Source organism: Eubalaena glacialis, chromosome 5, assembly GCF_028564815.1.
Source record: "Eubalaena glacialis isolate mEubGla1 chromosome 5, mEubGla1.1.hap2.+ XY, whole genome shotgun sequence".
Taxonomy (NCBI): Eukaryota; Metazoa; Chordata; class Mammalia; order Artiodactyla; family Balaenidae; genus Eubalaena; species Eubalaena glacialis.
Genome location: NC_083720.1, coordinates 127,300,934 through 127,326,074, shown reverse-complemented (window position 1 = coordinate 127,326,074; position 25,141 = coordinate 127,300,934). Strand labels below are relative to the sequence as shown.

Here is a 25,141-nt window from a genome sequence, read left to right as displayed (position 1 = left end):
TAACTGCTCCCCAAGACCCCCCAGATTCTGTAAAATATCTAAAAGTAATTGAATATTCAGACCGATTGAGAGAATGCAAGATGTTAACAAGTGAAAAAAAAAAACACTATCCAGAAGAAACAGAGGAGAGGATTATGTCAAGTTTCTATTAACTGCCATTTGGACTCATTTTCTTTGTAGTGAACCTAAATTTCATTTGGTATGTACCTTCCTTCATTTTAAGCATCTCCAAAGTTGAAGACTGAGTTTAGGTATATAGATATTGGGATAGGGAATGAATAGAAGCCTACAGGACAGATTATGAACAGGGCAGTATAATATACAAGGACCAGGAGAGCAGATGAGGAAAAAAAAATGTAACAAATTAGGCTGAGAATCCAAAGTGTGTGATAACAGTAGGGTTAACAGCACACAATAAAGAACAAGCTTTCAAGCTCAAGCACTTTGCTTCATTGTCTCAGTTACTTTCACATCATTCCTATCTAGCTGAGAACCAGTTTCTGACTTGAGTCATCCTGGAAGCCAGAAAGATGAGCTTTCTCACAGAAAGTTGAAAATTGCACTTTTACAGAAGAAATTCTTGGCAATAATGGCAATCTGGGGAATAAGCATGACCTCTACCCATGATATTTGACTATAAGAAATTGTATCCTCCATGATCATTATCAACATAATCCAAATGGAGATTACTTCTGTAAGAATATAATGTGTGATGTTTGGTTGAAATATTGTTTCTAACAATGCTTTATTTCTCACAGTGCTGTAAGATTGTGTTTCTCTAAGAAATAATTAAGGGAAATATCTTTTAGCATTAAACTTTCTCTTCTATTTGAGTCTTTTCTGTTTACTACCCATGAGAAGATATTTTTAAAAATGTAAACCATGACAAAAGAGGGACACCCTTAGAGAAACTGAATAGAATGGAGAGAAAGTCTACTCCAGACATACTTTGTATCCTTTGAAGTTTTATTTCACTCTCTATTAGGTTAATCTCAATTTTGTTGGCTATCTACTCTTGCTTATTTATGCAAACCAAGCCCCATTCTTTTTTGTATTGATACTTTTGCTCTCAAACTTTAGTGGGCATCAGAATCACTTGGAAGGTTTGTTAAAACTCAGATTGCTGGGCCCCATTTAGAATTTCTGATACCACAGATCTGGGGTGGGCTAAAGAATTTTACATTTTTCACAAATTCGTAGATGATGCGGATGTTATCGGTCTGTGAATCACCAGGAAACCATTGATTGAACACAGCAGTAACGAGTGGTACAATTTCTTTTCTGTTCTTTCCTTTCCTTTTCTTTTCTTTTCCTTTCTTTTCTTTTCTTTGATAAACTAAGTACCTGAATAAAATTGACATGAATAAAATTAAAGTCAAGATAGCAGATTTTTTTTTTATTTGATCACTCCATGTCCCAGGACTAAAAATCATGGATACAGAATGAAGTAGTCTTAGAGTGATTGTTTATCTCAAAAATGCATTTTTTTGAGTATCATTATTAAAAATAAAAATAAACCGTCATGAATTCTTAGAAGTTTAACACACTTGGCTTCAAACTAGGTACTCTTCTAGATACTGAGGGAAGATAGAGGAATGTGAGATAAATAAATAAAACCCATACACTCAGTGGGCACCCAAGAAGAGGGAAGAGAAAATAAAATCACAAAGATAAGTGTCACTAATGTAGTGTGTTCTGTACTAATAAGAACCAACACTTGCATTTTGTGTACTCTGTGTCAAGAATAATTCTAAGCACCTTACTTACTTTATCTCATTTCATTCCTCTCAACAAACCCATGGTAGGTGATATTTTAAACTCTGATTTACAGATGAGGCATTGAGAGTTTATATCATTTGCTCAAATGGTGGCAGGCCTGGGACTTGGATCCAGTCAGCCCAGCTGAGGTTATTAACCACTCCTCGGCCACTGCAGCCCTATACACCGTAAGGAGCTATAGCTCCAGGGGGTCACAGGAGCCCAGAGAAAGAGGGACAGTTGGAGGAAGCTTCCCAGGAAGATGATCTTACATTTAGAGGAAAGGTTATGAATTATTTCTGCTAAGTTATTTAAAATTACTACTTTAATGAATAATTTATAAAGGCAAGTTTGAAATTATCTCAGATACTCTTTATGTTATTTTTTGCAGTCCCAGAAACATGGTGATTTTTGTTTCACAGTGCTTGATTTCCTTCAAATCACCCCTTTTGCCTCTATGGGCAAATACTATCCTTTAGGAAGGAGCCCTGTCTCTTTTGTTCATGGATTTATTCCTAGCGCCTAGAAGAGTTTCTAGCACTCAATAAATATTTACCACATTAACTTGATATTGGCAACAAAGTTAACCATAGACTAAAATCATTGAAACCCTGGTAAGCATTAGGTATTAGACTAGTATTATTTGAGCTCCAAAAATAAAAGAGCTCTTCTTTGTAGGAATATAAGGCAGCTATATATAATGTCACTTTCTTTTCTTTTCTTTTTCTTTCCTTTCTTTTCTTTCTACCTCTTATCTATGGCATCTGCCATTAACAGAATGAAACATTGGCATATGAATGTGCTGCACTGAACTGTCTGTGCAGGGAGTGAGACACAGATGCTTATCTCCTCTGGGCTGACACAAAAAAATGTAGGTTTTTCAAGGTCAAAAGTAATAAGTTTAAATCTATAAGTTTATCGTAGGGTTAGGGAAAAAACATAAATAGTGTCCATTAGTAACTGATAACAGGAAATAGTTTCTGTAATATTCACTCATTTTTTAAAGAAAAATGCAAGCAAGGGTTAGCTTCAATTACACACACACACACACACACACACACACACACACACACACATACATGCCCAGCAACTTGCTTTTTTTTATTATAAATTGAATAAATTGATCCTTAAGGAACTCCCTCTTACTTTTGCAGCTGTTGTGCAATGATAATTTTCAAACCTAGAGTGTCTATCCTCTGAAACTCTTGACAGGTCCAGAACCTCCCCCCGCCCCCATACTACCCAATCACTAACCTACCTGCAAGCCATCTCCCTGTGCTTCCTAAAGGGACTCCTTTGCTCTCTGGATTATGCCATTACCAAATAGTTACAGAATATCTTTTTAGTGTCGCTGCAGGTGTAAAGATTCACTGCATGACTCTGAGAAGAATAGGAACTCAAAAATGTAGAAGAACTTGGTTTTTTATGTCTTGTTATGGTTTACCAAAACCACCACAGTCATTTTCCTCACTGAATTAGTCAAGATTCTCCAGAGAAATGGAATGAAGAGAATGGACTGAGAGAGAAAGACAGAGAGAGGTTTACTTTAAGGAACTGGCTCATGGGATTGTGAGACTGGCAATTCTGAAATCTGCAGGGCGGGCCAACAAGCTGACAGGTCCAGCAGAAGTTGATGTTACAGCCTTGAGTCCAAAGGCAGTCTGGAAACTGAATTCCTTCCTCTTTGGTGAACCTCAGTCTTTTCTCCTAGGGCCTTCAACTGATTGGGTGAGGCTTGCCCACATTATGGAGGGTAATTGGGTTGGTCAAAGTCTACTTACTTAAATATTAATCACATCTAAAAAAATGTTTTCACAGTAACATCCAGGCTGGTGTTTGACCAAACAACTGGGCACCATAACCAAGACAGTTGACACATAAAATTAACCATCACACTTCCCATGATCCTATTGTTCAGATGTCAGCAGCTCTAAACAACTGTAATCCACCCACACACATTTTGGGATCCCCAACAATCAGTTTGAAAACTGCTGGTCAATAGATTTGCAAAGCAACTGTAACCCAGCGGATAGAAAAATCTCTCAAAATAGCCTATCCTGGTTTACAGACTTGACGATGTGTTGATGGTGTGGTAACAGCTGCAATTTGGGTCATGTACATAACATAAACTCTTGGTCAAGGAACAGTAGATATTGCTTACAGTGTTAAGATATGTTGAATTGTAGCGCTATTACCACTTTCCTGTTTCATGAGAGTGCCTTTCCTGTTTCCTGAGAGTGAGGTTACCACGTTTTGCTTAGTGTAGTAAACTAAATAATTGCCTCGTAAAGATATATATTCACATCCTAGTTCCTAGATCTATGAATTTGTTACCTTATGTGGCAAAAGGAACTCGGCAGCCCTATTTCAGAATACTTCCTCTTCCACAAAACAAGTGTTCTGTGGTGATTATTAATGTTTAGTGATACAGGAGCTAAGTTCATAACTAGTATGCTCTACTCGAAGACACATATGTCTAATTTGATTTAGCGCTATATAATCGTATTGCCAGCAGCTACCCCATCAACACCTCCACCTGTGCTTCTCCGTGACAATGATCTGTCCCCTTTTCTAGTGAATACTCTTCCTCTTCTACCTTGTAACTTTGTAGCCATAAACCTGAATGGTATCTTAAATCAACTCTTTCCTTCAGAGCGTATAAAGTCAATCATCTAGTCCCGTTAACTTTTCTTTGGAAATGTCTGGCATCTCTGTCCTTGTCCATTTTTACTGCCACCACTCTAATTCAGGCCATCAGTTATTTCTCCTTCCTCCTGAAAAAGCTTTCTAGGAGGTTTCCCTAACATGCTTCACCTTTCTTTCCAACCATCCTACACTTAGGTGCTTCCCAAATCATTCTCAGATTCCATTTATATTCCGTCCCTATATTACATATGCTGGTGTTCCCAAAGCTCTCTCTCCAGCCCCTTTATTGCCCAAACACTTTTCCCAGATTTTTTCCTGCCTTAGTTCACTTTTATTATCAAAATTATTTAATATTTTTTAAAGAATAAATCAGGTTCTCAAGACTCCAAGAAGTCCTCAAAAAATGCCAAATACTCCTTACTGATGAAATCACGCATCTTTGCCAGATAAGTTGATTTACTGCTTGGTAGTATTACATTCCTTGGCTTTCCATGTGAAACCCATACAAGGACAGTGGGTAGCTTTCTACCTGTAAGGCCTGGCCTGGTGGTAGTCAGCCATCTGATCCCAACCCAGCCCAAGTTGTTGCCACACTCTTGCTGTTCCAGGTTTCCTGGATCTTTCTAGGCTCTTTCCTGGCTTCTTTCTAGGTTCTTGGTCCCTTTGCTGTTAAGAATCAGAAGAGACAAAATTGGTAATTTTCAAAAGGTATTTTTTAAATGAACACAGAGGAACACAGTACAATCACGCATGGATATACATAAGGTTTCTAGAGATTTCTTATTTTAACCAGAGGTTAGCCACAGATTGGGCTGGTTAAACATGGATCAGCTCCACTCTTTTTATTGCCTTATCACTGTCTGGGTTCAGTAGTGGAAAGTGGACTATAAACAACCCTATTCAAATGCTGTGAGATTTAATTTTAATTAATACCAATTCCAAGAACTGCTAATTAGAAATGCACTTGCCTCTTTGCTTCCTCACATTACCTCCAGACATGGACTCCAAGCTTCCCACTCTTATATTTTTTGTAATATGAGAGATAACAAATTGCACCAAAGGCCTTTAATGGACCATTATTTCCCATGTGCATTTAATTTACAGTATCAAGATTTTAGAAATATGATAATCTTGGTAGTATTTTTGGTTGCTTGAAATTCTAAATAGGATTAAATGTCTACTCTTTCAACAGACGGGAAGAGTGACACCTCACATGTTGCATATGTGCTTCTCCTGTCACAGAGCAATCAGATTCATAAACCCAGCAATGCTCTGTCTTACAGATCCACAGAAATACTAACACTTCATCAGACTCCAAATCCTGTGATGAAAGGAATGAAAATCATTACCGTTCTTCAACCTTCACAAATATCATCCTTACTCCTTTAGTTGGTATCTGATTAGCATCAGGGAAAATTACCCTAAAACCATCTGTGGCATGACCTCTGGCTCAGAAGAATGTCCTAAATCCTACAATTCTGACCCCAACCTTATAATTTTATAAATGAAGAAACTGAGGTGCAGGGAAATGAAAGAACTTTCATAAGCACCACGTAGTTGAGCTGGGATTAGAATGCAGATCTCCTGACTTTTTATCTTCTCTTTTCTGTGTGCTTCATTGTTTTGTCCTATAGTGGCCACCTGGTCATCACACATTGAGTGAATAAAGATTTACTATTCCAGATAGTGATTTAAGAGAACAATGGATTACATGGTCATGCACTTCCAGTTTGCATACTCATCTTACTTTAAAATTTTTAAAGCTAACCCAGGACATATTCCCATTTTATTATTCTGGTGAGCTAGGTTAATCTTTTGGACGCTTGGTTTGATAACTTCAATCTAATTATTGGCCATCGTTTATAGGGATTATGTGGAACTGTTGGAAATGGCTCAGCCCAAACAAACATTTCTTTACTAGGTTCTAGATCATCTATTTATTTTTATTTGCAAAAACTAATGAAATTGGATTTTCATTGAAAAATTCCCCTGCCAGACACTTAATTCTGTTCCCCTGAAATTACCATTTGACAGACATTGGCTGAAACAACTGAAAACTGAAAATTTATTTTGTCCAGAAAAAATGTCAAAAGCAAATTGGTCACACCTTAGTGTGAGTTATCACTTCTTTATTCACACCTTGATAATAGAAACAGATATAAAGAGTCTTCATTAATTAAATGAAAATTGCCATGAAATGAAGCAGATGTTATACTGCAGATTAAACACATTCTAAAAAGTTTTTTTTTAAATATCTTCTTAAGGAATCTATTATTTTATCTAATAGGTTAAGATTAACAAACTGTTTGCAAAACAAATGCTGTGGGTTTAAGAAAATAACTAAATGGTCTTTAGGTCTCATAGGACCTCTGCTTCTGATTAAGATGTACAACATCATAAGAGTCTGTTGTTCTTATTGTAATAGTAAGAACAAGCAAGATGATCTTCAAAAATCACAGTTTCTTTTTTAAATACAGCAGAAAATGAATGACAAAAGAAATCTAAATGAACTAAATTCCAGAAAGGGACAAGTCCTTCACAAAAGAGAAGAAACTCATGACTTCCTTCATCCCTTACAAAGCAGGAGGATAAGAACTCACTATAGATGAGGAGTAAAGAGAAACCACCTGAACATTTAGCAAACATTTAATGGCTATACTTAGGCTACTGTGATGGATGAAAATCCCAAAGAGTCCCTGCTACAGAGTGGGTCTGCATCACACACTAACTCTCTTTTGTAGGCTGTCATAAGTGCACAGAGCTAGTATACCAATGGCTGGACGAGGGCAGTAAGGTTGAGAGATACCCTTAAAATCCCTGAGGACCACTAGTGGCTGCTAAAGAGTGAGAGTGGGACAGCGTTGCTGAGACAAATCCTATCAAAGCTTTTGCCATATGGAAAGCAGCAGCAGACAGATTCTAAATACAGAGAGGCATAAAAGTGGAAAAAACACCTCCAAGCTATTGGGATAATAAGGAGTCTGCTACTGGGATAGTAAGGAGTCTGCCTTAACTGAGTGTATACAGAGGCCCCCCAAAATCTGAGCAAGATATTCTTTTTTTTAATTTAATTTAATTTTTATTTTTAACATCTTTATTGGAGTATAATTGCTTTACAATGGTGTGTTAGTTTCTGCTTTATAACAAAGTGAATCAGCTATACATATACATATATCCCCATATCCCCTCCCTCTTGCGTCTCCCTCCCACCCTCCCTATCCCACCCCTCTAGGTGGTCACAAAGCACCGAGCTGATCTCCCTGTGCTATGTGGCTGCTTCCCACTAGCTATCTATTTTACATTTGGTAGTGTATATATGTCCATGCCACTCTCTCACTTTGTCCCAGCTTACCCTTCCCCCTCTCCGTGTCCTCAAGTCCATTCTCTAGTAGGTCTGTGTCTTTATTCCCGTCTTGAGCAAGATTTTCTGATGTGAAAAATTCTGGAGGCAGAACTGGAGAGAAAAAAAGAACCATCCTGTGACCCAAAGGCTGGCAGCCAGTCTGTAGAGCAACAGAGATTTCTTGAGTCTCACCAAAGCTCAGATCCCAAGCTGTGCTAGAGAAAGTTATGATTCTGCCCTCAAAATATTTGAAGCCAGTGGTTAACTAAATCGAAGTAAAGCCTCAGAAAATGACCAAGTTCTGCTCACTTACAGATTAATTTGAATCAGCTTCCAAGTCTAGTTGTCGGACTGAAGAAAGGGTATGCCTTATTCTGGGGGTAAATATTATTTATTTCAGTCCTTTAGTGCAATGTTCAGCATGCAATATAAAATTACCAGGAACACAAAGAAGGAATGAAAGATGACCTGTGGTCAAGAAAAGAGACAGTCGTTGGAGGCAAACACAGAAATGCTCCAGATGTTGAAATAATTCGGATAGGAACATTAAAATAACTATGATAAATATGTTACAGAATCTATTGTAAAAGTTGCACAACATGCATAAAGAGATGGAAATTTCATCAGAGCATTGGAAATTATAATAAAAAACAAAAGGAAATTCTAGAAACATAAAATATCAGAAAATGTTTAGATATTTGATGGGCCTAATTGCAGAAAAAACAGAAGACAAAAGAATCAGTTTACTTGAAGACAGTCAAATTATTCAAGCTGATAAAGAGAGGAAAAATCCAGAGTCTAAGTAAAGCCTTAAAAAAAGAATAAGCTCAGCTCATGTACGTATTAATTTGGCTCAGTTTTGACTCAAGGTCTGTGAGATACTACTACATGATCAAACATGTGTAATTGAATTCTCAGAGTAAAGATGAGAGAGAATGAGGCAGAAAAATATTTGAAGAAATAATGGCTGAGACTGATCCAAAATTGAGGAATGACATTAACCCACAGATTTAATAAGCTCTGCAACCCCCTAGTAGAATATATACAAAAATATTATACCTACACATACCATAGTTAAAGGTGTGTGTAGGTATAATATTTTTGTGTATATTCTACTAGGGGGTGAAAATCAAAGATAAAGAGAAAATTTTTAAAGTGCCTGTGGTAGGGGTGGGGATGAGGATATGTGTGTGGAGGAAAGCACATGCCATACAGAAAGCAATTATAAGAATTACGTCTGACTTCTCTTTAGAAATAGAGGGCAGAGGACAATGGAATACAAGAGTATATACTGTATGATTCCATTTGTATGAAATACAAGATGAAATAAAATTTATCTGTGTTGATAGAAATTACACAGTAGTTGCCTATGAAGTGGAGAATTGACTCGAATGGAGCAGGAGGGAAATTGTGGTGGTGATAGAAGTTTCTTTAGCTTGTTTTGGGTGATGGTTACATGGGTGTATACAACTGTCAAAATGCATGAAACCCATGATCAGTGTATTTTTAAATATAAATTACACTTCTGTATTTTTTTTCAGAAGCCAATCGAAATATCAATATCTTTTAGCAAAAACATGAGTGATCATGTGATCTAGAATGAAATTAAGCACTGAAGAATAGCAAGGGACAGCATGTAATACTCCCCTGGGTCACAGACACATTGTTTGATCAGCACTCCTTCTCTGACACTGAATCAATGCCCATAAGAGAGTATAGCCTCCCCCAGCAAGTTTTTATTTTTTAAGATAAAGAACTTCCTCATCTTATGCTGTTACAAACATGCTTGTTCCCCACACAGAGCAATCCATTCATATCTCAGATTCTCATAATAATCCAATCAAGGCTAAAATATAAACAGTATGATTTTATAAAAAGCAGGGTACTGTAAAACCCAAAACTATTTCTTAGCATAATCATACCTCTATTGATATGAATACCTTTATTCATATATAAATATCATACGTATAGTAATATAATAATATATGCACGTACTGAGTGTATTTAATTTGATGTTCTGGAAAAAGTAGTGCTAGAGATCATGATCTAATTAGTATTAAAATAATTAATACAGTTCCTATGAGTCATTTAATTTTTTGAAATGTTAACTCTGTCATATACTAATTTAAAAAATACCTTAAATTAGAAATTTTCTAGTTATTGATCATGTATATTAGCAAGCTGAGCATCTCCTGCATAATGAAGATAAACAGGCAAAATAACCTCACCCAAGAAAATGAAAGGTACTGCTGTAGTGATGACATTGGGGCAGGTGTGAAATGGATTCATCATTTTGTAAAGGACCAACTATTCCAGGGTCAGTCTCTCAGGATGGTAACTATTCTGGAATAATGAAAAGAATGAGTGATCATAAGGTTGGGGCAAAGGTGAGTTAGGACAAGGATGCTTTAAACTATTTGATGCAGAAGAAGGAGAAGGAAACTAACAATTTATTGAATACCTGTTACGTTTCAGACACCTTTCTGGGCACTTTTTATATGTTGTCATTTAATTATCTCAGTAGCCCTACAAATTTGGATGAGAAAGCTGGGCTCAGATACTGAGTGGCTTGCTGAAACTTCACGTAGTGAATATATGGCAAAGCCAACTAACTCTAAGCCCATGCTTTTGTAACTGTCAGATTCTGTATTGCCCAAAGGATATAAAGGTATGGTAATTTAGAGGAAATTTCACCTCAACAGAAGTAATAATGTCGAATGATCAGTGTTGTCTAATCAAGAAACAGGCTGCTTTAGGAAGTAAAAAACACTCTATCATTAGGGCTATGCAAGCAGTAACTAGAAGATCATCTTTCATAGACTCTAGGAATGCAATTCTGTTACTGGGTAGGAAACTGGAAAAATGTCCTCCAAAACTCTTTCATGTCTCTAACTTCACAAAGCATTCTAGAAGATTAATGGCTTTTCAGCTACAACTAAAAATGAAATAAAGAAATGGAAAATAAAGGAGCCAGCCTTCAAACCTGTACTCCCTTTTAGTATCAGCAGCATAATCTTAAATCAGCAGAACTTCTTGATTTTGTGTGCCAGAAACCATGGTTCAAAACTGTTAAGAAATGAGCCCTGGAAAACCATGTCCACTTGGTCCTTTTTATTCTTCCTGGTGTACAAAAATAGACTTTTTTTTTTTTTTTTTTTTAAGATTTTTAGAAATTTCATGTAATGTCTGAAACATTTATATTAACATATTTCCATACAAATAACCCAATGAAAGTTTAGTATTAGTTGTTTTGTTTGTTTGTTTATACTGCAGGTTCTTATTAGTCATCAATTTTATGCACATCAGTGTATACATGTCAATCCCAATCGCCCAATTCAGCACACCACTATCCCCACCCCACCGCAGTTTTCCCCCCTTGGTGTCCATATGTCTGTTCTCTACATCTGTGTCTCAACTTCTGCCCTGCAAACCGGCTCATCTGTACCATTTTTCTAGGTTCCACATACATGCGTTAATATACAATATTTGTTTTTCTCTTTCTGACTTACTTCACTCTGTATGACAGTCTCTAGATTCATCCACGTCTCAACAAATGACTCAATTTCGTTCCTTTTTATGGCTGAGTAATATTCCATTGTATATATGTACCACAACTTCTTTATCCATTCGTCTGTTGATGGGCAGTTAGGTTGCTTCCATGACCTGGCTATTGTAAATAGTGCTGCAATGAACATTCGGGTGCATGTGTCTTTTTGAATTACGGTTTTCTCTGGGTATATGCCCAGTAGTGGGATTGCTGGGTCATATGGTAATTCTATTTTTAGTTTTTTAAGGAACCTCCATATTGTTCTCCATAGTGGCTGTATCAATTTACATTCCCACCAACAGTGCAAGAGGGTTCCCTTTTCTCCACACCCTCTCCAGCATTTGTTGTTTGTAGATTTTCTGATGATGCCCATTCTAATTGGTGTGAGGTGATACCTCATTGTAGTTTTGATTTGCATTTCTCTAATAATTAGTGATGTTGAGCATCTTTTCATGTGCTTCTTGGCCGTCTGTATGTCTTCTTTGGAGAAATGTCTATTTAGGTCTTCTGCCCATTTTTGGATTGGGGTGTTTGTTTCTTTAATATTGAGCTGAATGAGCTGTTTATATATTTTGGAGATTAATCCTTTGTCCGTTGATTCGTTTGCAAATATTTTCTCCCATTCTGAGGGTTGTCTTTTCGTCTTGTTTATGGTTTCCTTTGCTGTGCAAAAGCTTTTTATTCTTCCTGGTGTACAAAAATAGACTTTTAATGAAGTTTATTGTAGTTGTTTCTAATATTATATTACCTTAAACTTGAGGAATTTACTGACAGGGGAAGTCGGTGAGGTTAAAAGGTGAATGTATTCCTGTAATGATTAAACACTTATTTAATGAAAATATATTTTAAGCTGCATTAACAGTGATTTTAAAGTACAACAAAATAACAATGTGCAAGAACAATGCATAAGGCATTTATTGGCAGGTGCTGATGTTTTTTGTATATTGTGTGGTATGACAAAGAGAAAGATGACCAAAGGCATGTAAAAATCTGACATTATCATGAAAATATTTTTCTTTATTAACTTTGGTTTGGTTTAATTATAGCAGAAATTATTTTATAATTCATTTAAATGAAAATAAATAGAAAATTATATCTTAATTCCTTGTGGAGAAAATACATTGTTTTTATTTTGAAAATTGGTACCTACCTTGAACAGTTTCAGCTTTTATAAGCTCATCTTCATAAAATATTTGATAATTTTTTAGTCACTGCACACCATATAAGAAGGGACAAGTGCATTTATCATTGAAATACTGTCCTAGATTTACCTACAGCCATTTTAGTTCTAACACATTTTGAAGGATAAAACATTTCCTTACTGTAAGTTCTTAACATGTCCTGAGGGTTTTTGTTTTGTTTTATGTTTCCTGTTAAAACATACAAACTAACAAACTAGATAATTTATTCAGTCCTGAAACACCCAAGTGAATTGAAAACTCCAGGTTTAAATCCCCTCTCTTTTCCTTTTTTTTTTTTTTTTTTCCCTTGGTCTACAAAACAGCAAAGAAGCAAATGAGGCCAGATTCACAGTTTTCCCAAACATTATGAGGTGGCTGTTTTCATTGCTTTAGAATTTTGCTGGAAGACAATTGACTTTTGCTTTGATGCCTTTGTTTCTGTTGCTATAAGTCTTCACATTGCTTGCTTCTAATAATGCCATAGCTATTAAAGTAAGCTGGTGTGTAATTTCTATAACACAATTTTTCTAGCTAGATGTGAAAGTGTAGAATAATAACAAACCATCACTCAGCAGCATGTGTGTGTGTTTGTGTGTGTGTATGTGTGTTTTGGCATTGTGATAGCAGTATACATTCATCATTTTATAGTCATGCATAATTAATACCTGTCTTCTAACTAATAGCTAACATGTAATTAGGAAATTCAAATTCCAGAACATTGATATGAAACCTGTAAAATCCTGATGGAAATTTCCATGTTGAAGATTTTTATAAAAGTGCCTATTTGCTGTTGCAGTTACTTTTTGAAAGAAAAATTTCACATAAAAATCTAACATAACCCCCCCCCCACCCCCACCCCCGCCCGGGAATTTCATGTTCATTTCAACTTCAAAAAGAAGCAAACTAAGCATGACAGTAGAAAACACAAAAAGTTTTATAGATGAATTTATTTGTTATTTAGTGTTTGGTTAATGTTGCAGTACATTGAAAAAGGAGTTATTACAATGTAATGTTTTTGTTTTGTTTTACATTTAGGAGGTCCATATGCCTTTCTAAATTAAACTTACCCAACAAATAAGGGGGAGGCACTAATGCTAGTGAGAATATTAGTTTATATTTGTTTTAAGATGAGAAATAGAAAGAGGGAGAGTCTACATTGCTAAAACCACTGACAGTTTCTTATTTGCAAAATCACACTAAAAGTCTGCTCTGCTTTGTGGGAATTACTTTTAGGAGTAGATTGTGTTTGACTTTTTCTTATGTGGTTTGAGATATGATAAAAAATTATCCTCTTCTTATGCTTATAGATTCTTATTTCAAAGAACTTCCAACTCTTCTCCACTGTGCAGCAAAATTTGGCTTAAAGAACTTGGCTATTCATTTGCTTCAATGTTCAGGAGCAACTTGGGCATCTAAGATTAAAAATTTGGAGGGTTCAGATCCAGCACATATTGCTGAAAGGCATGGTCACAAAGAACTCAAGAAAATCTTGGAAGACTTTTCAGTAAGTTTTTTTCCATTTTATCTCTAAAACTCTTTTTATAAAACTAATATGTATGTATGTGTGTGTGGGTACATGCACATTGCTCTTGAAAATGATGCTACTGTACAGCTAGTTTTTAGCGTCTCTTGGTCCTAAGTCATTCATTGTCTTAAGCATTTTTCAAGATTATTCAATTTGTTTTCATATACCATAAACCAGCTCTGACTCCACACTCCCACCCCTAAATAGCCCCTTTGAAACTTATCTGGTCTTTCTGGCTTCTAAATAACCTGTTCAATATTGGAAAGGAGATGGTACGAAGGAAATGAAAACCTATTACTTTTCATCTTTTGTTCAAAAGTCTAAGTAAGGCACTGTTAGGCACATAAAATGAGATAAATATTTATTAGGTTAAAGGAGTATATTTTGATAATTATTCAAAAAGTCTACCCAATAAAAAGCTAATTCATGTTGCTTAACTTTGTTTCTGATATGTGATTGATTCCCTTTCTCTCTCTGTTAAGTCCCAATTCTTTACTGTGTGGGTTGAAACTCCAAATTTCAGAACACCCTTTGAAGGATATTAGTTCTGTAAGAATGCAACCAAGGGACGATTGAAGGAGGGGATACTACCTTAGTACATAAAACACACTTTGTGTTTCCATAATCGACCTTAGAAAAGCAATTATTTTCTGTTTGTAACAAAGGTATGCACCTTTTGCTCGAGAAAGTGAATCATACTTCTGATGGCTCTTAGGAACATATAGTAGGCAATTATTGTGTTGGTGAATATGTCAGAATTTGTCTTTGGATTCTCAGAAGATAATTTTATTGCCATTGAACAGTTACTATAGAACATTGAGATGCTTCTGGTCATTTTAGCATATATTCCGATTATTAGGTTAAGTAAATGTAATATTGGACTTCTAAAGACCATCGGTATTTCTGATTTCCAGAGAGTCAAATGACAACCAATCTAACTTTTTTCTCCACTTTTAAGAAACAGCAAATAGTTATCAGAAGAGCATGGGTATCATCCACCACCTGGAATTACTTGTATTTAAAATACAAGTATTTATTTTATTTAAAATAAATACAGAAATTAAGTTTCATAAGAAAATTAATAAACTACTTTTTTATATTCTGTGTCCTTCAAATGAGGAATAAGCATACTTTTTATTCATGGAAAGGTTTTAGATAGTGATTGTCATATATCTGATGAATGCATTTATTTTAATTATTATCCACTGTACATAGTCATTGACCAGTGCAACATGGCATCTATCTCAGGTAAGTCAATGAATCAATTCAGCCTTGTAAATTGGCCCACAATAGTCCTATTATTCCTACATCCTGGGTACTCAATTCTCTACAACCTTATTCTCGAATTTTTTTTTTTTTAAAGATTTATTGATTGATTGATTGCTATGTTGGGTCTTCATTTCTGTGCGAGGGCTTTCTCTAGTTGCGGCAGGCGGGGGCCACTCTTCATCGCGGTGCGCGGGCTTCTCACCATCGTGGCCTCTCTTGTTGCGGAGCACAGGCTCCAGACACGCAGGCTCAGTAGTTGTGGCTCACGGGCCTAGTTGCTCCGCGGCATGTGGGATCTTCCCAGACCAGGGCTCGAACCTGTGTCCCCTGCATTAGCAGGCGGATTCTCAACCACTGCGCCACCCGGGAAGCCCTATTCTCGAATTTTTAACCACTGGTGGACTTAAGTTAAAATTTCCCCTAGAAGTCTTCAACATCCAGGGTTACTTTCCAAGATGATCCCTGATTTTCAAAGAGTGACGCTTCCACTTATGGTTCTCCAATGAGGACTCAGCTTTTAACAGATGCAGCCCCATGCAAAACTGCACATACTTCATAAATAACATAGTACTAAATAATAATGACAGTAGATATGAAAGCAACTGTGAGGGTAGGATTTGATGGATGTGAGAAATGATTTTTTTTCTCTCATCCTCTGGGTAGTTATACCTTTACTCCTGCAATAATAGCATTGATACAAGTAGATTGGTATCACTGTCTTTAGGTGACTATTCTTTCACAGTGGTTCCATTCTAATTTTGCAGAGTTATATACTTGATAATTATTCTATGAAATTTGTTAAATTATTTCATGTATTCTGTCTTTTTGTGAGCTGTTACATTTTCCCAGCATGTCTATAGTAGACATTGACATTATAGGTAGGACAGATCAATTATTTTGCAGATGTTCTGCTGTCACTAAGGAAGTGACTATGGAAGTGTGTCAGATAAACACATGTTGAGATTTTATACTATAAATTATAGTAGCTATGTCTTTTTAAAATTATATATAAACTTAATAGAGAAAAAATGTGCAATCTATTTGCATTGCTAAAATACTTTATTGTTTCTTTCATAACATTTACATAGCTTTAATGTTATAACCACATTTTGATAAATCTCAGATTTGTCACATATGCATTCAAATTTTCCATGAACTATTTTTCAGAATTGTTGAAAGGAATAGATATTCTTTCAGTTTGCAGTTTATAATCCACCAATTGAGCATACTTCTGTACTGAAGAAATATATATTTTTTTAAATTCAAACATACCCCCCAACTGATTTACTGATTTCTTCAATTCTTCCTAATCCTCCATCAGTGAAACATTGTTCATTTTAGAATCTCACAGGGAGTTACAACACAGGGAGTTTGGTCATTGCTGAGTAAAATGGGTAGGTAGAAGGAAAAAGTCGCTCATGACTTTTAAAAATAAAGATAAAAAGAGAATCATTAGCAAGCATTCATAAATGAACAAGTGCCATCCATATCTTAGTGTTAGCTAGAAGAATAAGGAGGAAGAGGGAGGCGCCTCAAATCACATTCTTGACATTTCTTCATGGCGTTTTTTACTTTGAAAGCTTAATAATTTATGTACAGTCTATGAATAGAGACTTTTCATTATGAATGAGTAGCTTTCATGTTTTGATAGTTATCTAATTAACAACTACACTTGTTTCATGTTTTCAGTACTATTATAGATAATAATACCATATATTTCTATAACCCATAAAGTCTTTCAAATAAACTACTCAATTTTCAGTTTCTGACAATGCCTTCTAGAAGAATTAATATGAAAGGCGGATAGACAAAGAGCCACAGGATTGGTGTTCAAATCCACAGTTGAGTGTGAACCACAGTTTGCTTCATAGAATTCTTGAGGAAATCTCAGACTATTTCAAATAACAAGTAGCAATACTGACAACTAATTCAGTCCTCTAAAAACTTACCTTTTAAGTCAGAAATACCTGAGAATTTGAAACTAAACTGGAACTTGGCCACAGATTACAAGATACTTTGTGATTTAAGATAAAGTGTACAGCAAAAATTAGAATGTGTTTTAAGCAAAATAATATGTGATATTTCTTTGTGTTATCTTGAGTATGTCACCCCATTTATCTTCATCAGTTTAAAACACTTCAGAGAATGATTAGATCATGTGTAAGTAGACAGGGAAATACATCCTCCTCTGTGGGCCGGCTATGGAATTGGAGAACCTACAGATGTTTACTAGGACAATATCCATTTAGTATCTTTTCTCTTCCACCACAGTGTTCACTCGTATAGTTTGGTGTATATATTAATAAGATCTTAATCGTACATAATCTTAATGAAAATTTCAGAAATATAAAGTCACTTTCTCTAGCTGACTTTTCAGGAGGACTCCTAACTGGGAATGTTTCTGTTGCTCACGTCTGTGATGGGATTCTTGTGACAGCCTGCTCTCATTGACTTAGCCTGACATTGCTGTTTGTCCCTGTGGACGGTGGGCTAGTGTGGGCTAGTGTGTGTGTGTGTGTGTATGTGTGTGTGTGTGCCCGCGCGCGCACACCAGATAGAGAGAGAGCACGAGATTGATTCTGTCGCCCTCTAGTGTCTGCCTGATAGACAGTGACCCTGATCTTCTTCCAGCGGTCAAGGGTTTGGAATGACAGTACAGAAGAGGTAGATGTTAAAGCACCTGGAGTATCCCTAATATAGAGCAAAGACTGACTGATTGGTGTAGGAACCCATTACTCGGAAGTTAGGCTTTATGCTTAGGCCAGTGAACATCCACCTTTCTTGGCCCATTATTTCTCTCAGTCTTGGCTTTGCTCATTTGGTACTTTATATACTGTTTTGTTCTCTAGTGCAGCGGTCCCCAACCTTTTTGGCCGCAGGGACTGGTTTCGAAGACAGTTTTTCCATGGACGGGGGGCGGGGGAGGGAGGGGGGACGGCGGAAGGTTCAGGCAGTAATGTGAGCTATGGGCAGCCGCAGCCGAAGCTGCGCCGGCTCTCCTGCGCTGCTCACCTCCTGCTGTGCGGCCCGGTTCCTAACAGGCCTGGTCTGGTACCGGTCCACAGCCCGGGGGTTGGGGAGCCCTGCTCTAGTGGATTATTCCATTTAATTTAGTAAATATTAGTTTATGCTAATTCCCTCTAAATGGCAGCATACCCTGCTTTGCTTATGTAGTTTTTCTTTCTCGTAAGTCTAGAAGCTAATGATGAGTAATGGGCTCCCTTCCCCTCCCACCATCAGGTGCCCAAGAGGTGCTCAGCATGTATTTACTCATTGATGGGACAGAAGGCAAGTGTCAAATTTAAGGACTTGTTTGATCTCACTTACCCGGTAATATCCTTAACTGGATCCCATGTTTTAAAAAAATATTGCTCATATTCTTTCTCTATTCAGGATATTTTTTAAGTTTAGGTTTAGTATATTCATAGACAAATAACACTACTGCTATCTTCAGCATTTATTTTTAATAGGCCAGCCTACAGTGAATTTTAGAATTCTGGCCTTTGTTCAATACTGATGTTCTGTTAGAACTGAAGAAACTGGAACAAGTCACATAACTGCACTTGAGTGCATGCATTACAAATTCATGTCTCAGTTATGCTTTTGGAGCTACTTAGCAGTCTCTTTCTAAAATCCCATTAAATGCACCATAGCGGTGAATGACAGAATTTTATTCTTCCCCAAGTCCTCAAACTCAGTTTTGATGCCCTAACTCTGCAGCTCTAAACATCCTGTTAAAACTCCCTCAACTTCTTCCTCTTCTTTGTCAAATTTTTATTTTTCCTCTAGTCATGGGGTCTTGGGATTCAGCCAGGTTGGATTTGAATCCTAACTTCATCAAATACCACATTTGCATCCTTGGGCAACCTCTTTGTTTTCTCTCAGCTTCAGTTTCTTTATTTGCAAATAGGAAAAATAGTTCCTTACAGGATGTTTTTAGGACTTGATGACATAAATATGAAAACATTAAAAGTATATTAGATCCATAATAAATGATATTGCATTCACCTTATTTTCTTTTAATTTATTGTTATTCATATCAACTTGAGACCTCACCATCAATCATATCCTCTCTTTCTCCTGCATCATTAATCTCTCCCATTATACTGACTCTTCCCTGAACAAGCATGTTCAAATACACACACATGCACACACACACTCTCCCAACAACCCTGCCTTCTCTTTGATCTCTTTTTCAGTACCAGAACTAACTGAAAGAATGACTTTTCGTTTCACTCATTTCTTTCCTCCTAACAATCCAAGCTTTGCATTCAGCCCACTACTGAAGCTGCTCTGTCAAAGGCCATTAATAAGCTACCGTAGATCAGACCCATTGGATTCCTCTCAGATGTTCTTTGGCTCAAGCTTTGGCACCGGATTCCCTGACCCTGTCCTCTTCCTGAATCTCCACTCACCCTTTGTGACTTCCTTCTCTTACCCCATCAGTTAAGGTTCTTTCTACATAGTCTTCTCTGGTGATTGATAGCTAAATCATTGTCTTTAACCTGGACCTTCCTCCTGACTTAAAGTTCCAGTTTTAGTTGCAAGCTGAATGAATGTGTCCACATGGATATGTTACAGGCCTCTAGAGCTCAACAGACCCAAATGATCTTTTTCTTTTCTCCTGGCTAATGGCATAATTATCTGCAATATTTTCTTGGCCAAAATTTGAAAGTCATTTTCAACTCCTGATTAGATAGCCACAGATGCATATACTATTTCCCATTTTTCAGATGATGAAACAGATTTATAGAGATAAAGTACCTTGCCCAAAGTCACCCTGCTAAAAATATGTCTGACTTAACCCCAAATCCATTCTCATAGCCTCCCTCTCCCTCATACAACCCTGATCCACACCATCCATTCAGTTACCATATCTTAGCAGTTGTACTTACACATCATCTGTCACATCTGTTCCCTCTTTTTCCTTCTGTCTGTGGCTCGCTTGGTTTGTACCTTCATTATCTCTCTTCTGGTCGGCTGCACTAAAAAGCCCCCTAGGAGGTCTTTCCTTCCCAGTCTTTTTGGCCTCAAACCATCCCGTATCAGGCTGCATACTGAGGACCCACCACAGCATAGCCCAGCTTACTATTTTAGCCTCATCCTTAATTGCACATCTCAGCTGCCAAAGTCCATTTGTCCTCCCTTCATTTCATTATTTCAAGCTATTCCCTTTACCTAGAAATCCCTTCCTCCTAAATAAAATATCCTGATCTCTTAACCATGCCCAAATCTCAGCTCAAACTCCACCTATTCCAGGAAACTTTCATAGAAAGAGGCTGTAGGTGTGTACTTCCACTGTCTAACTTTAATCTCCATCACAAATTTTAGCCTAATCTAGGAACATTATGTGCTAGAGTCTGAGAGCATGTGCTCTGGAGCCACCTATCTGAGTCTAAATACTGACTCTGCTACTTCCCAGCCATGTGCCCTGAGTAAATCACTTAATCTCTCCTTGCTTCAGTTTCCTCATCTCTAAAATGGAGATGAACACCTTTTTTGGTACCCTTGTTATGATAAATAAATATAAATACGTGTAAAGCATGTACAAGAATACCTGACAAGTAATAAGCACTCTAAAAGTTATATGTAATTATGTATTGTTCTCCTGTTATTCTGTTTCTGAGGACCCATTCTTTTGTGGGACTTTTTATAGTTTAAAGTATTAATAAGTACTGGTGAACGGTTATTTATTTTTATTTACTTGTTTATTTTTCATGTCTGTCTCTCCAATAGATTATGAATTCCATGAGGGCAAGGACAGTTTTATCTCTTTTACCACAGTTTCCCTAATATCTAACATAATTTTTGGCCAACACTATGGGTTCACTACATAAGTGTTGAATGAATTAATTAATCAATCAGTGTTGATTACATTAACTTTCCAGTTCCTGGAGGCAAGTGTCATGCTCTGTTTATTCCATATTCCCCACAGCATCTAATATAGTGTCTTCCAGGTTGTAGATAATAAATATTTATTGAATAATAACAATAGTAAAGGCTCTTACCCTAAGGAGAATTTTTTAAAGTGTTATTTGGATAAATTTATCCAAGATGAGAAATAAATATTATTTTCTTGTAGTTCTTTAAGACAAGTGACTATGGGGGAAAAAAATTCGGATAGAAAAAAAATAAACCAAAAAAAAAAAAATTCTTGTAGCTTCCAGGAACTTACCATTAGTGAAAGAGACACTTAAAGCTGTTCATTATCACAGTACAAGTGGTTTTGATCTTGGCAAATATTCCAGTGTTTTAGTGTCAATACCCACACTTAATCTTCTTGAGTCTCTCTTCAAATCCTACACAAACAACTTTTGTCCTTTAAGAACTAGATTCAGGCCAATGCAATACATTAAAATAGAATATCTAGATATTCCAGTTTTCTAATTTGTAAAATATCTGTCCTAGCAACAGTAGGCATTTACATGGCAAGGACCACTTGATAAATTATGTGATTGTTATTTTATTGCAAATGACAAGAGAGGGAAAGAGATCAAATGCTTCTCTTGTGAATACGAGAGAAGTAAGCAGTTTCATTTTATATTTGTGATTGTCAGTTTAATGAAGTAGGTAGTTAATGAACAATTACTAAGCATGAGGATACTATTCATTGCATTTGTTGACTAGTAGCATAATTATTGTGAATGACTTTAATGAATGCTTTTTGAATAATGGAATTATAAATACCATTGGTTTGGGGGAAGTCTTAAAGAACATTCACATGAGAATACACAACTATGAAAATACACAAGATCAGAATGGAGGTCGTTTTGACTTTTCTTTATTGTGAACATTTGCCATGAAATTACGAATTGGCTGTTCATATTAAGTGTACTGATTTAAGATGCATGAGATTAGTGGCCTCGTTCCTATAACATAACCTGGACTGTGTCTTAAAGTTCATTCAGTGCAAGCTCATTCTTTTTGTTCCATATAGATCTGACTCAAGAAAGGAAGGGAAAGAAGAGAAAACAAGCTAACCTTTATTGAGTACTTCTGTGTCAAGCATTATGCTTGGTGCTTCCACATTAGATCAGTATACTAATCTGTGTGAATTAGACATTTTTACTCCCATTTTACAGATCAGGAAATTAAACTAAGACTGTTGATTGGGGATGTGCACTAATCTGGCAGAGATGTATTTCTCATCTAAGCCCAACTAAGTTCCATTTAATGATTTTTTAAACTACTGCTTATCTCTTTCTTCCTTAAAATCAAATACTACCAATGTATTATCTTTTATTTTTCATCTTTAGTATTTATATTCTGGTAATACACAAGTAGACTGATGACTCTGTTGAACTTTATATGGAAAAAAAAAAAAAAAAAAAAACTGATGGTAAGCTTTGGAGCCTAGGAACCAAAGAGGAGAGAAAACTGTCCCTACGGGAAAGGGATTAAATTCAATTGGGAAATTATTTAAATTGTGGTTTTAAACGTTTTTGTTTAACTATTTTGATTTTTAAAAGTGACTTTTTTTAAACAAATATTAAGACTTTTTCCCTCAAAGCAATTATGTAAGAAGTAAATTGATGTTTATCCTGTGTTATAGCTTATTGTATTTAAGTGAAAACAATGTCTAATGGAGCAGCGTGTAGGCATTTCTGGTTGGAGTTAGAAGATTTGTCTGGAAAGGAGCAATTATGGGATTTGTAGGGAAACATACAAATTCAACTCCTGATTATAATTGCATTTTCATTTAACAGGAAAAGGATATTTCTTTGTAAAAGGAAAAATTGTGCAATAATCTCACTCCCTAAATCATGAATGCTTAAGGCTGAAGCCCCTTGGTGGCAGGGTGCTCAATGAGCAAAGTATCTCAGGCAAAAGAAAGTCTCACTGGTGCTGAAATTGCTCATGACAAATAAAGTGATAGCTAGTGTCCCAGAACATGATGAAATAGATGAACATAAAAATGTCCAAAACATCTTCATAAATATTAAAAGACCCTGAAATGGCAGGATGGTAATTGGAACAGTTGAAATCACATAGAATTTTTCCTAAGAAGATAAATCATGAACAGAATTTTAAATAAGGAGCATTTAATGGAGAAACATGAAGGATGCATCTGGGTGAAAGGAATGGAATGTACAATTGTGGGGAGAAGGCAGAGCACATGTAACCTCTGAGTTCTTGGATCAGAAAACAGTCATTTTATGTGATTTTTTTCATGGAATACATATTCTCCTTTGCCTTGTGTACAATAATGACCTAGGTAGGACCATAGATCTATTTTTTTTTTAAACTTTAACATTTAATATGGGATTTTAATAAAATATATAATATGGAATCCTGTTTTTAGAGCCTAAAAGAGCTTATACACACATTCATGGTAGGTATTTAAAAATCCAGACAATAGGTTTTCTGTTTTTTGGGTTTTGTCTCTTTTTTTTTTAACTAAAAATAAAAGTGAAAAATGCAATGAAATAAATCAAGATATTTTTCATTCCTTTAGTCTACTCTTTTTGTGGAAAGATTTTCTTTTCTAAATGTTTGTCATTATTCATCACTTCAAGGGAGAGAAAAAATAACACAGAATAGGAAGAAAAAAAAAGATTGCAATTTAGTGGTACCTTTGATTTGATCAGAATATCATAAAATAAAGCACCTTGTGATACGTACAGACACACACTCCAACTGAGAGAGAGAGAGAGAGAAAAACAGCAGTTGCCATTTAAAGGAATTTTTAAGAGAATTCCCTGGCAGTCCAGTGGTTAGGACTCGGTACTTTCACTGCCAGGGCCTGGGTTCAATCCCTGGTCTGGTCGGGGAACTAAGATCCCACAAGCCACAAGGTGCGGCCAAAAAAAAGGAATTATCATTATCGTCCAAATTATTATTGGTAATAATAAAAGTAAAATTTTTGAAAATAGATTTGTTGAATTTTATAACTTGTATCTAGTAGCAATCAAGGTAACTGAACATCTGCTAAAGATCTATTTTGTTTCTCCTACCATATGTTATATGTATATTTCTAAGAATTTAATGTGGTACTTATTCTTTATTCAGTTCTTATTCTTTATATATTCAACTTCAATATATGAACAAGTTGTTGATATTTTAAGAACAAAATATGTGACTATACATCCATTTTAATTTCTGAGAAATGACAGATTTTGTTTTCCTTTCTTAAAATGATTAGGTTATGAATGCCACATAAATCAACATCCACATTTTTAAGCTCTCACTAGATCAGAAATTTCTTTTTAGTGGATCATTTATCTATGCCAAGCTGAGATTTTCCTTTATAGACTTCAACCTGATTATACAGAGATCCTGTCCACTGTTTTATAAATCTATGTCTGGGCATGCAATCTGAATAAAGAATACAGACAACAAATTCCATGATAAGTATTTAAAACTGAATACCTACTTTCTTTTATGTAGCATTCATAAACCAACAGTAATACAGAAATAAATAAATTTTATATTTGATATCTTCCAATGAGAAAATGCATCTATTTACATTTTCCTTTTAATTTAAAAACAACACATGGATATTTTAGAATATTTGGAAAATACAGAGAAATATAGAGGTTATTTATAATTCCACTTTCTACAAATAACCACTTTAAACATGAGTTTCCTTACATTCATGTTTGGAAATTTAAATAAATTTCAATGACTCAAAACCCATTATTTAGCTAAAAGGTTCTCATATTCTAATTATCCCTAGAACTTTTAGAGTAAGAGATTTCTTATGTCTTTCCTAATAGTGCATAACTCCATGCTCTGGCTTCTTTTTTATACTTCCACGTTCTGGGTGTAGCATCCTCTTCCAGTTCTCCCAGATCCCAGACAATGTTGACCTTTTCCCTAGATTCCCACACAAACACCATTCACAGAGACCTCTGTGTCAATAGCAAATTGTA

General features: G+C 35.8%; 1 protein-coding gene across 4 annotated transcripts in view; it reads left to right on the top strand.

The window, feature by feature from the left end:
• The window catches only part of BANK1 (B cell scaffold protein with ankyrin repeats 1), a 314,550-nt gene that overhangs the window by 119,309 nt on the left and 170,100 nt on the right, over positions 1–25,141 (top strand). For all 4 annotated transcript variants that reach the window (XM_061191673.1, XM_061191672.1, XM_061191671.1 and 1 more), the window contains one exon: positions 13,783–13,979. In XM_061191673.1, the coding sequence (XP_061047656.1) occupies positions 13,783–13,979 (197 nt within the window). The remainder of the gene's footprint in view (positions 1–13,782; positions 13,980–25,141) is intronic.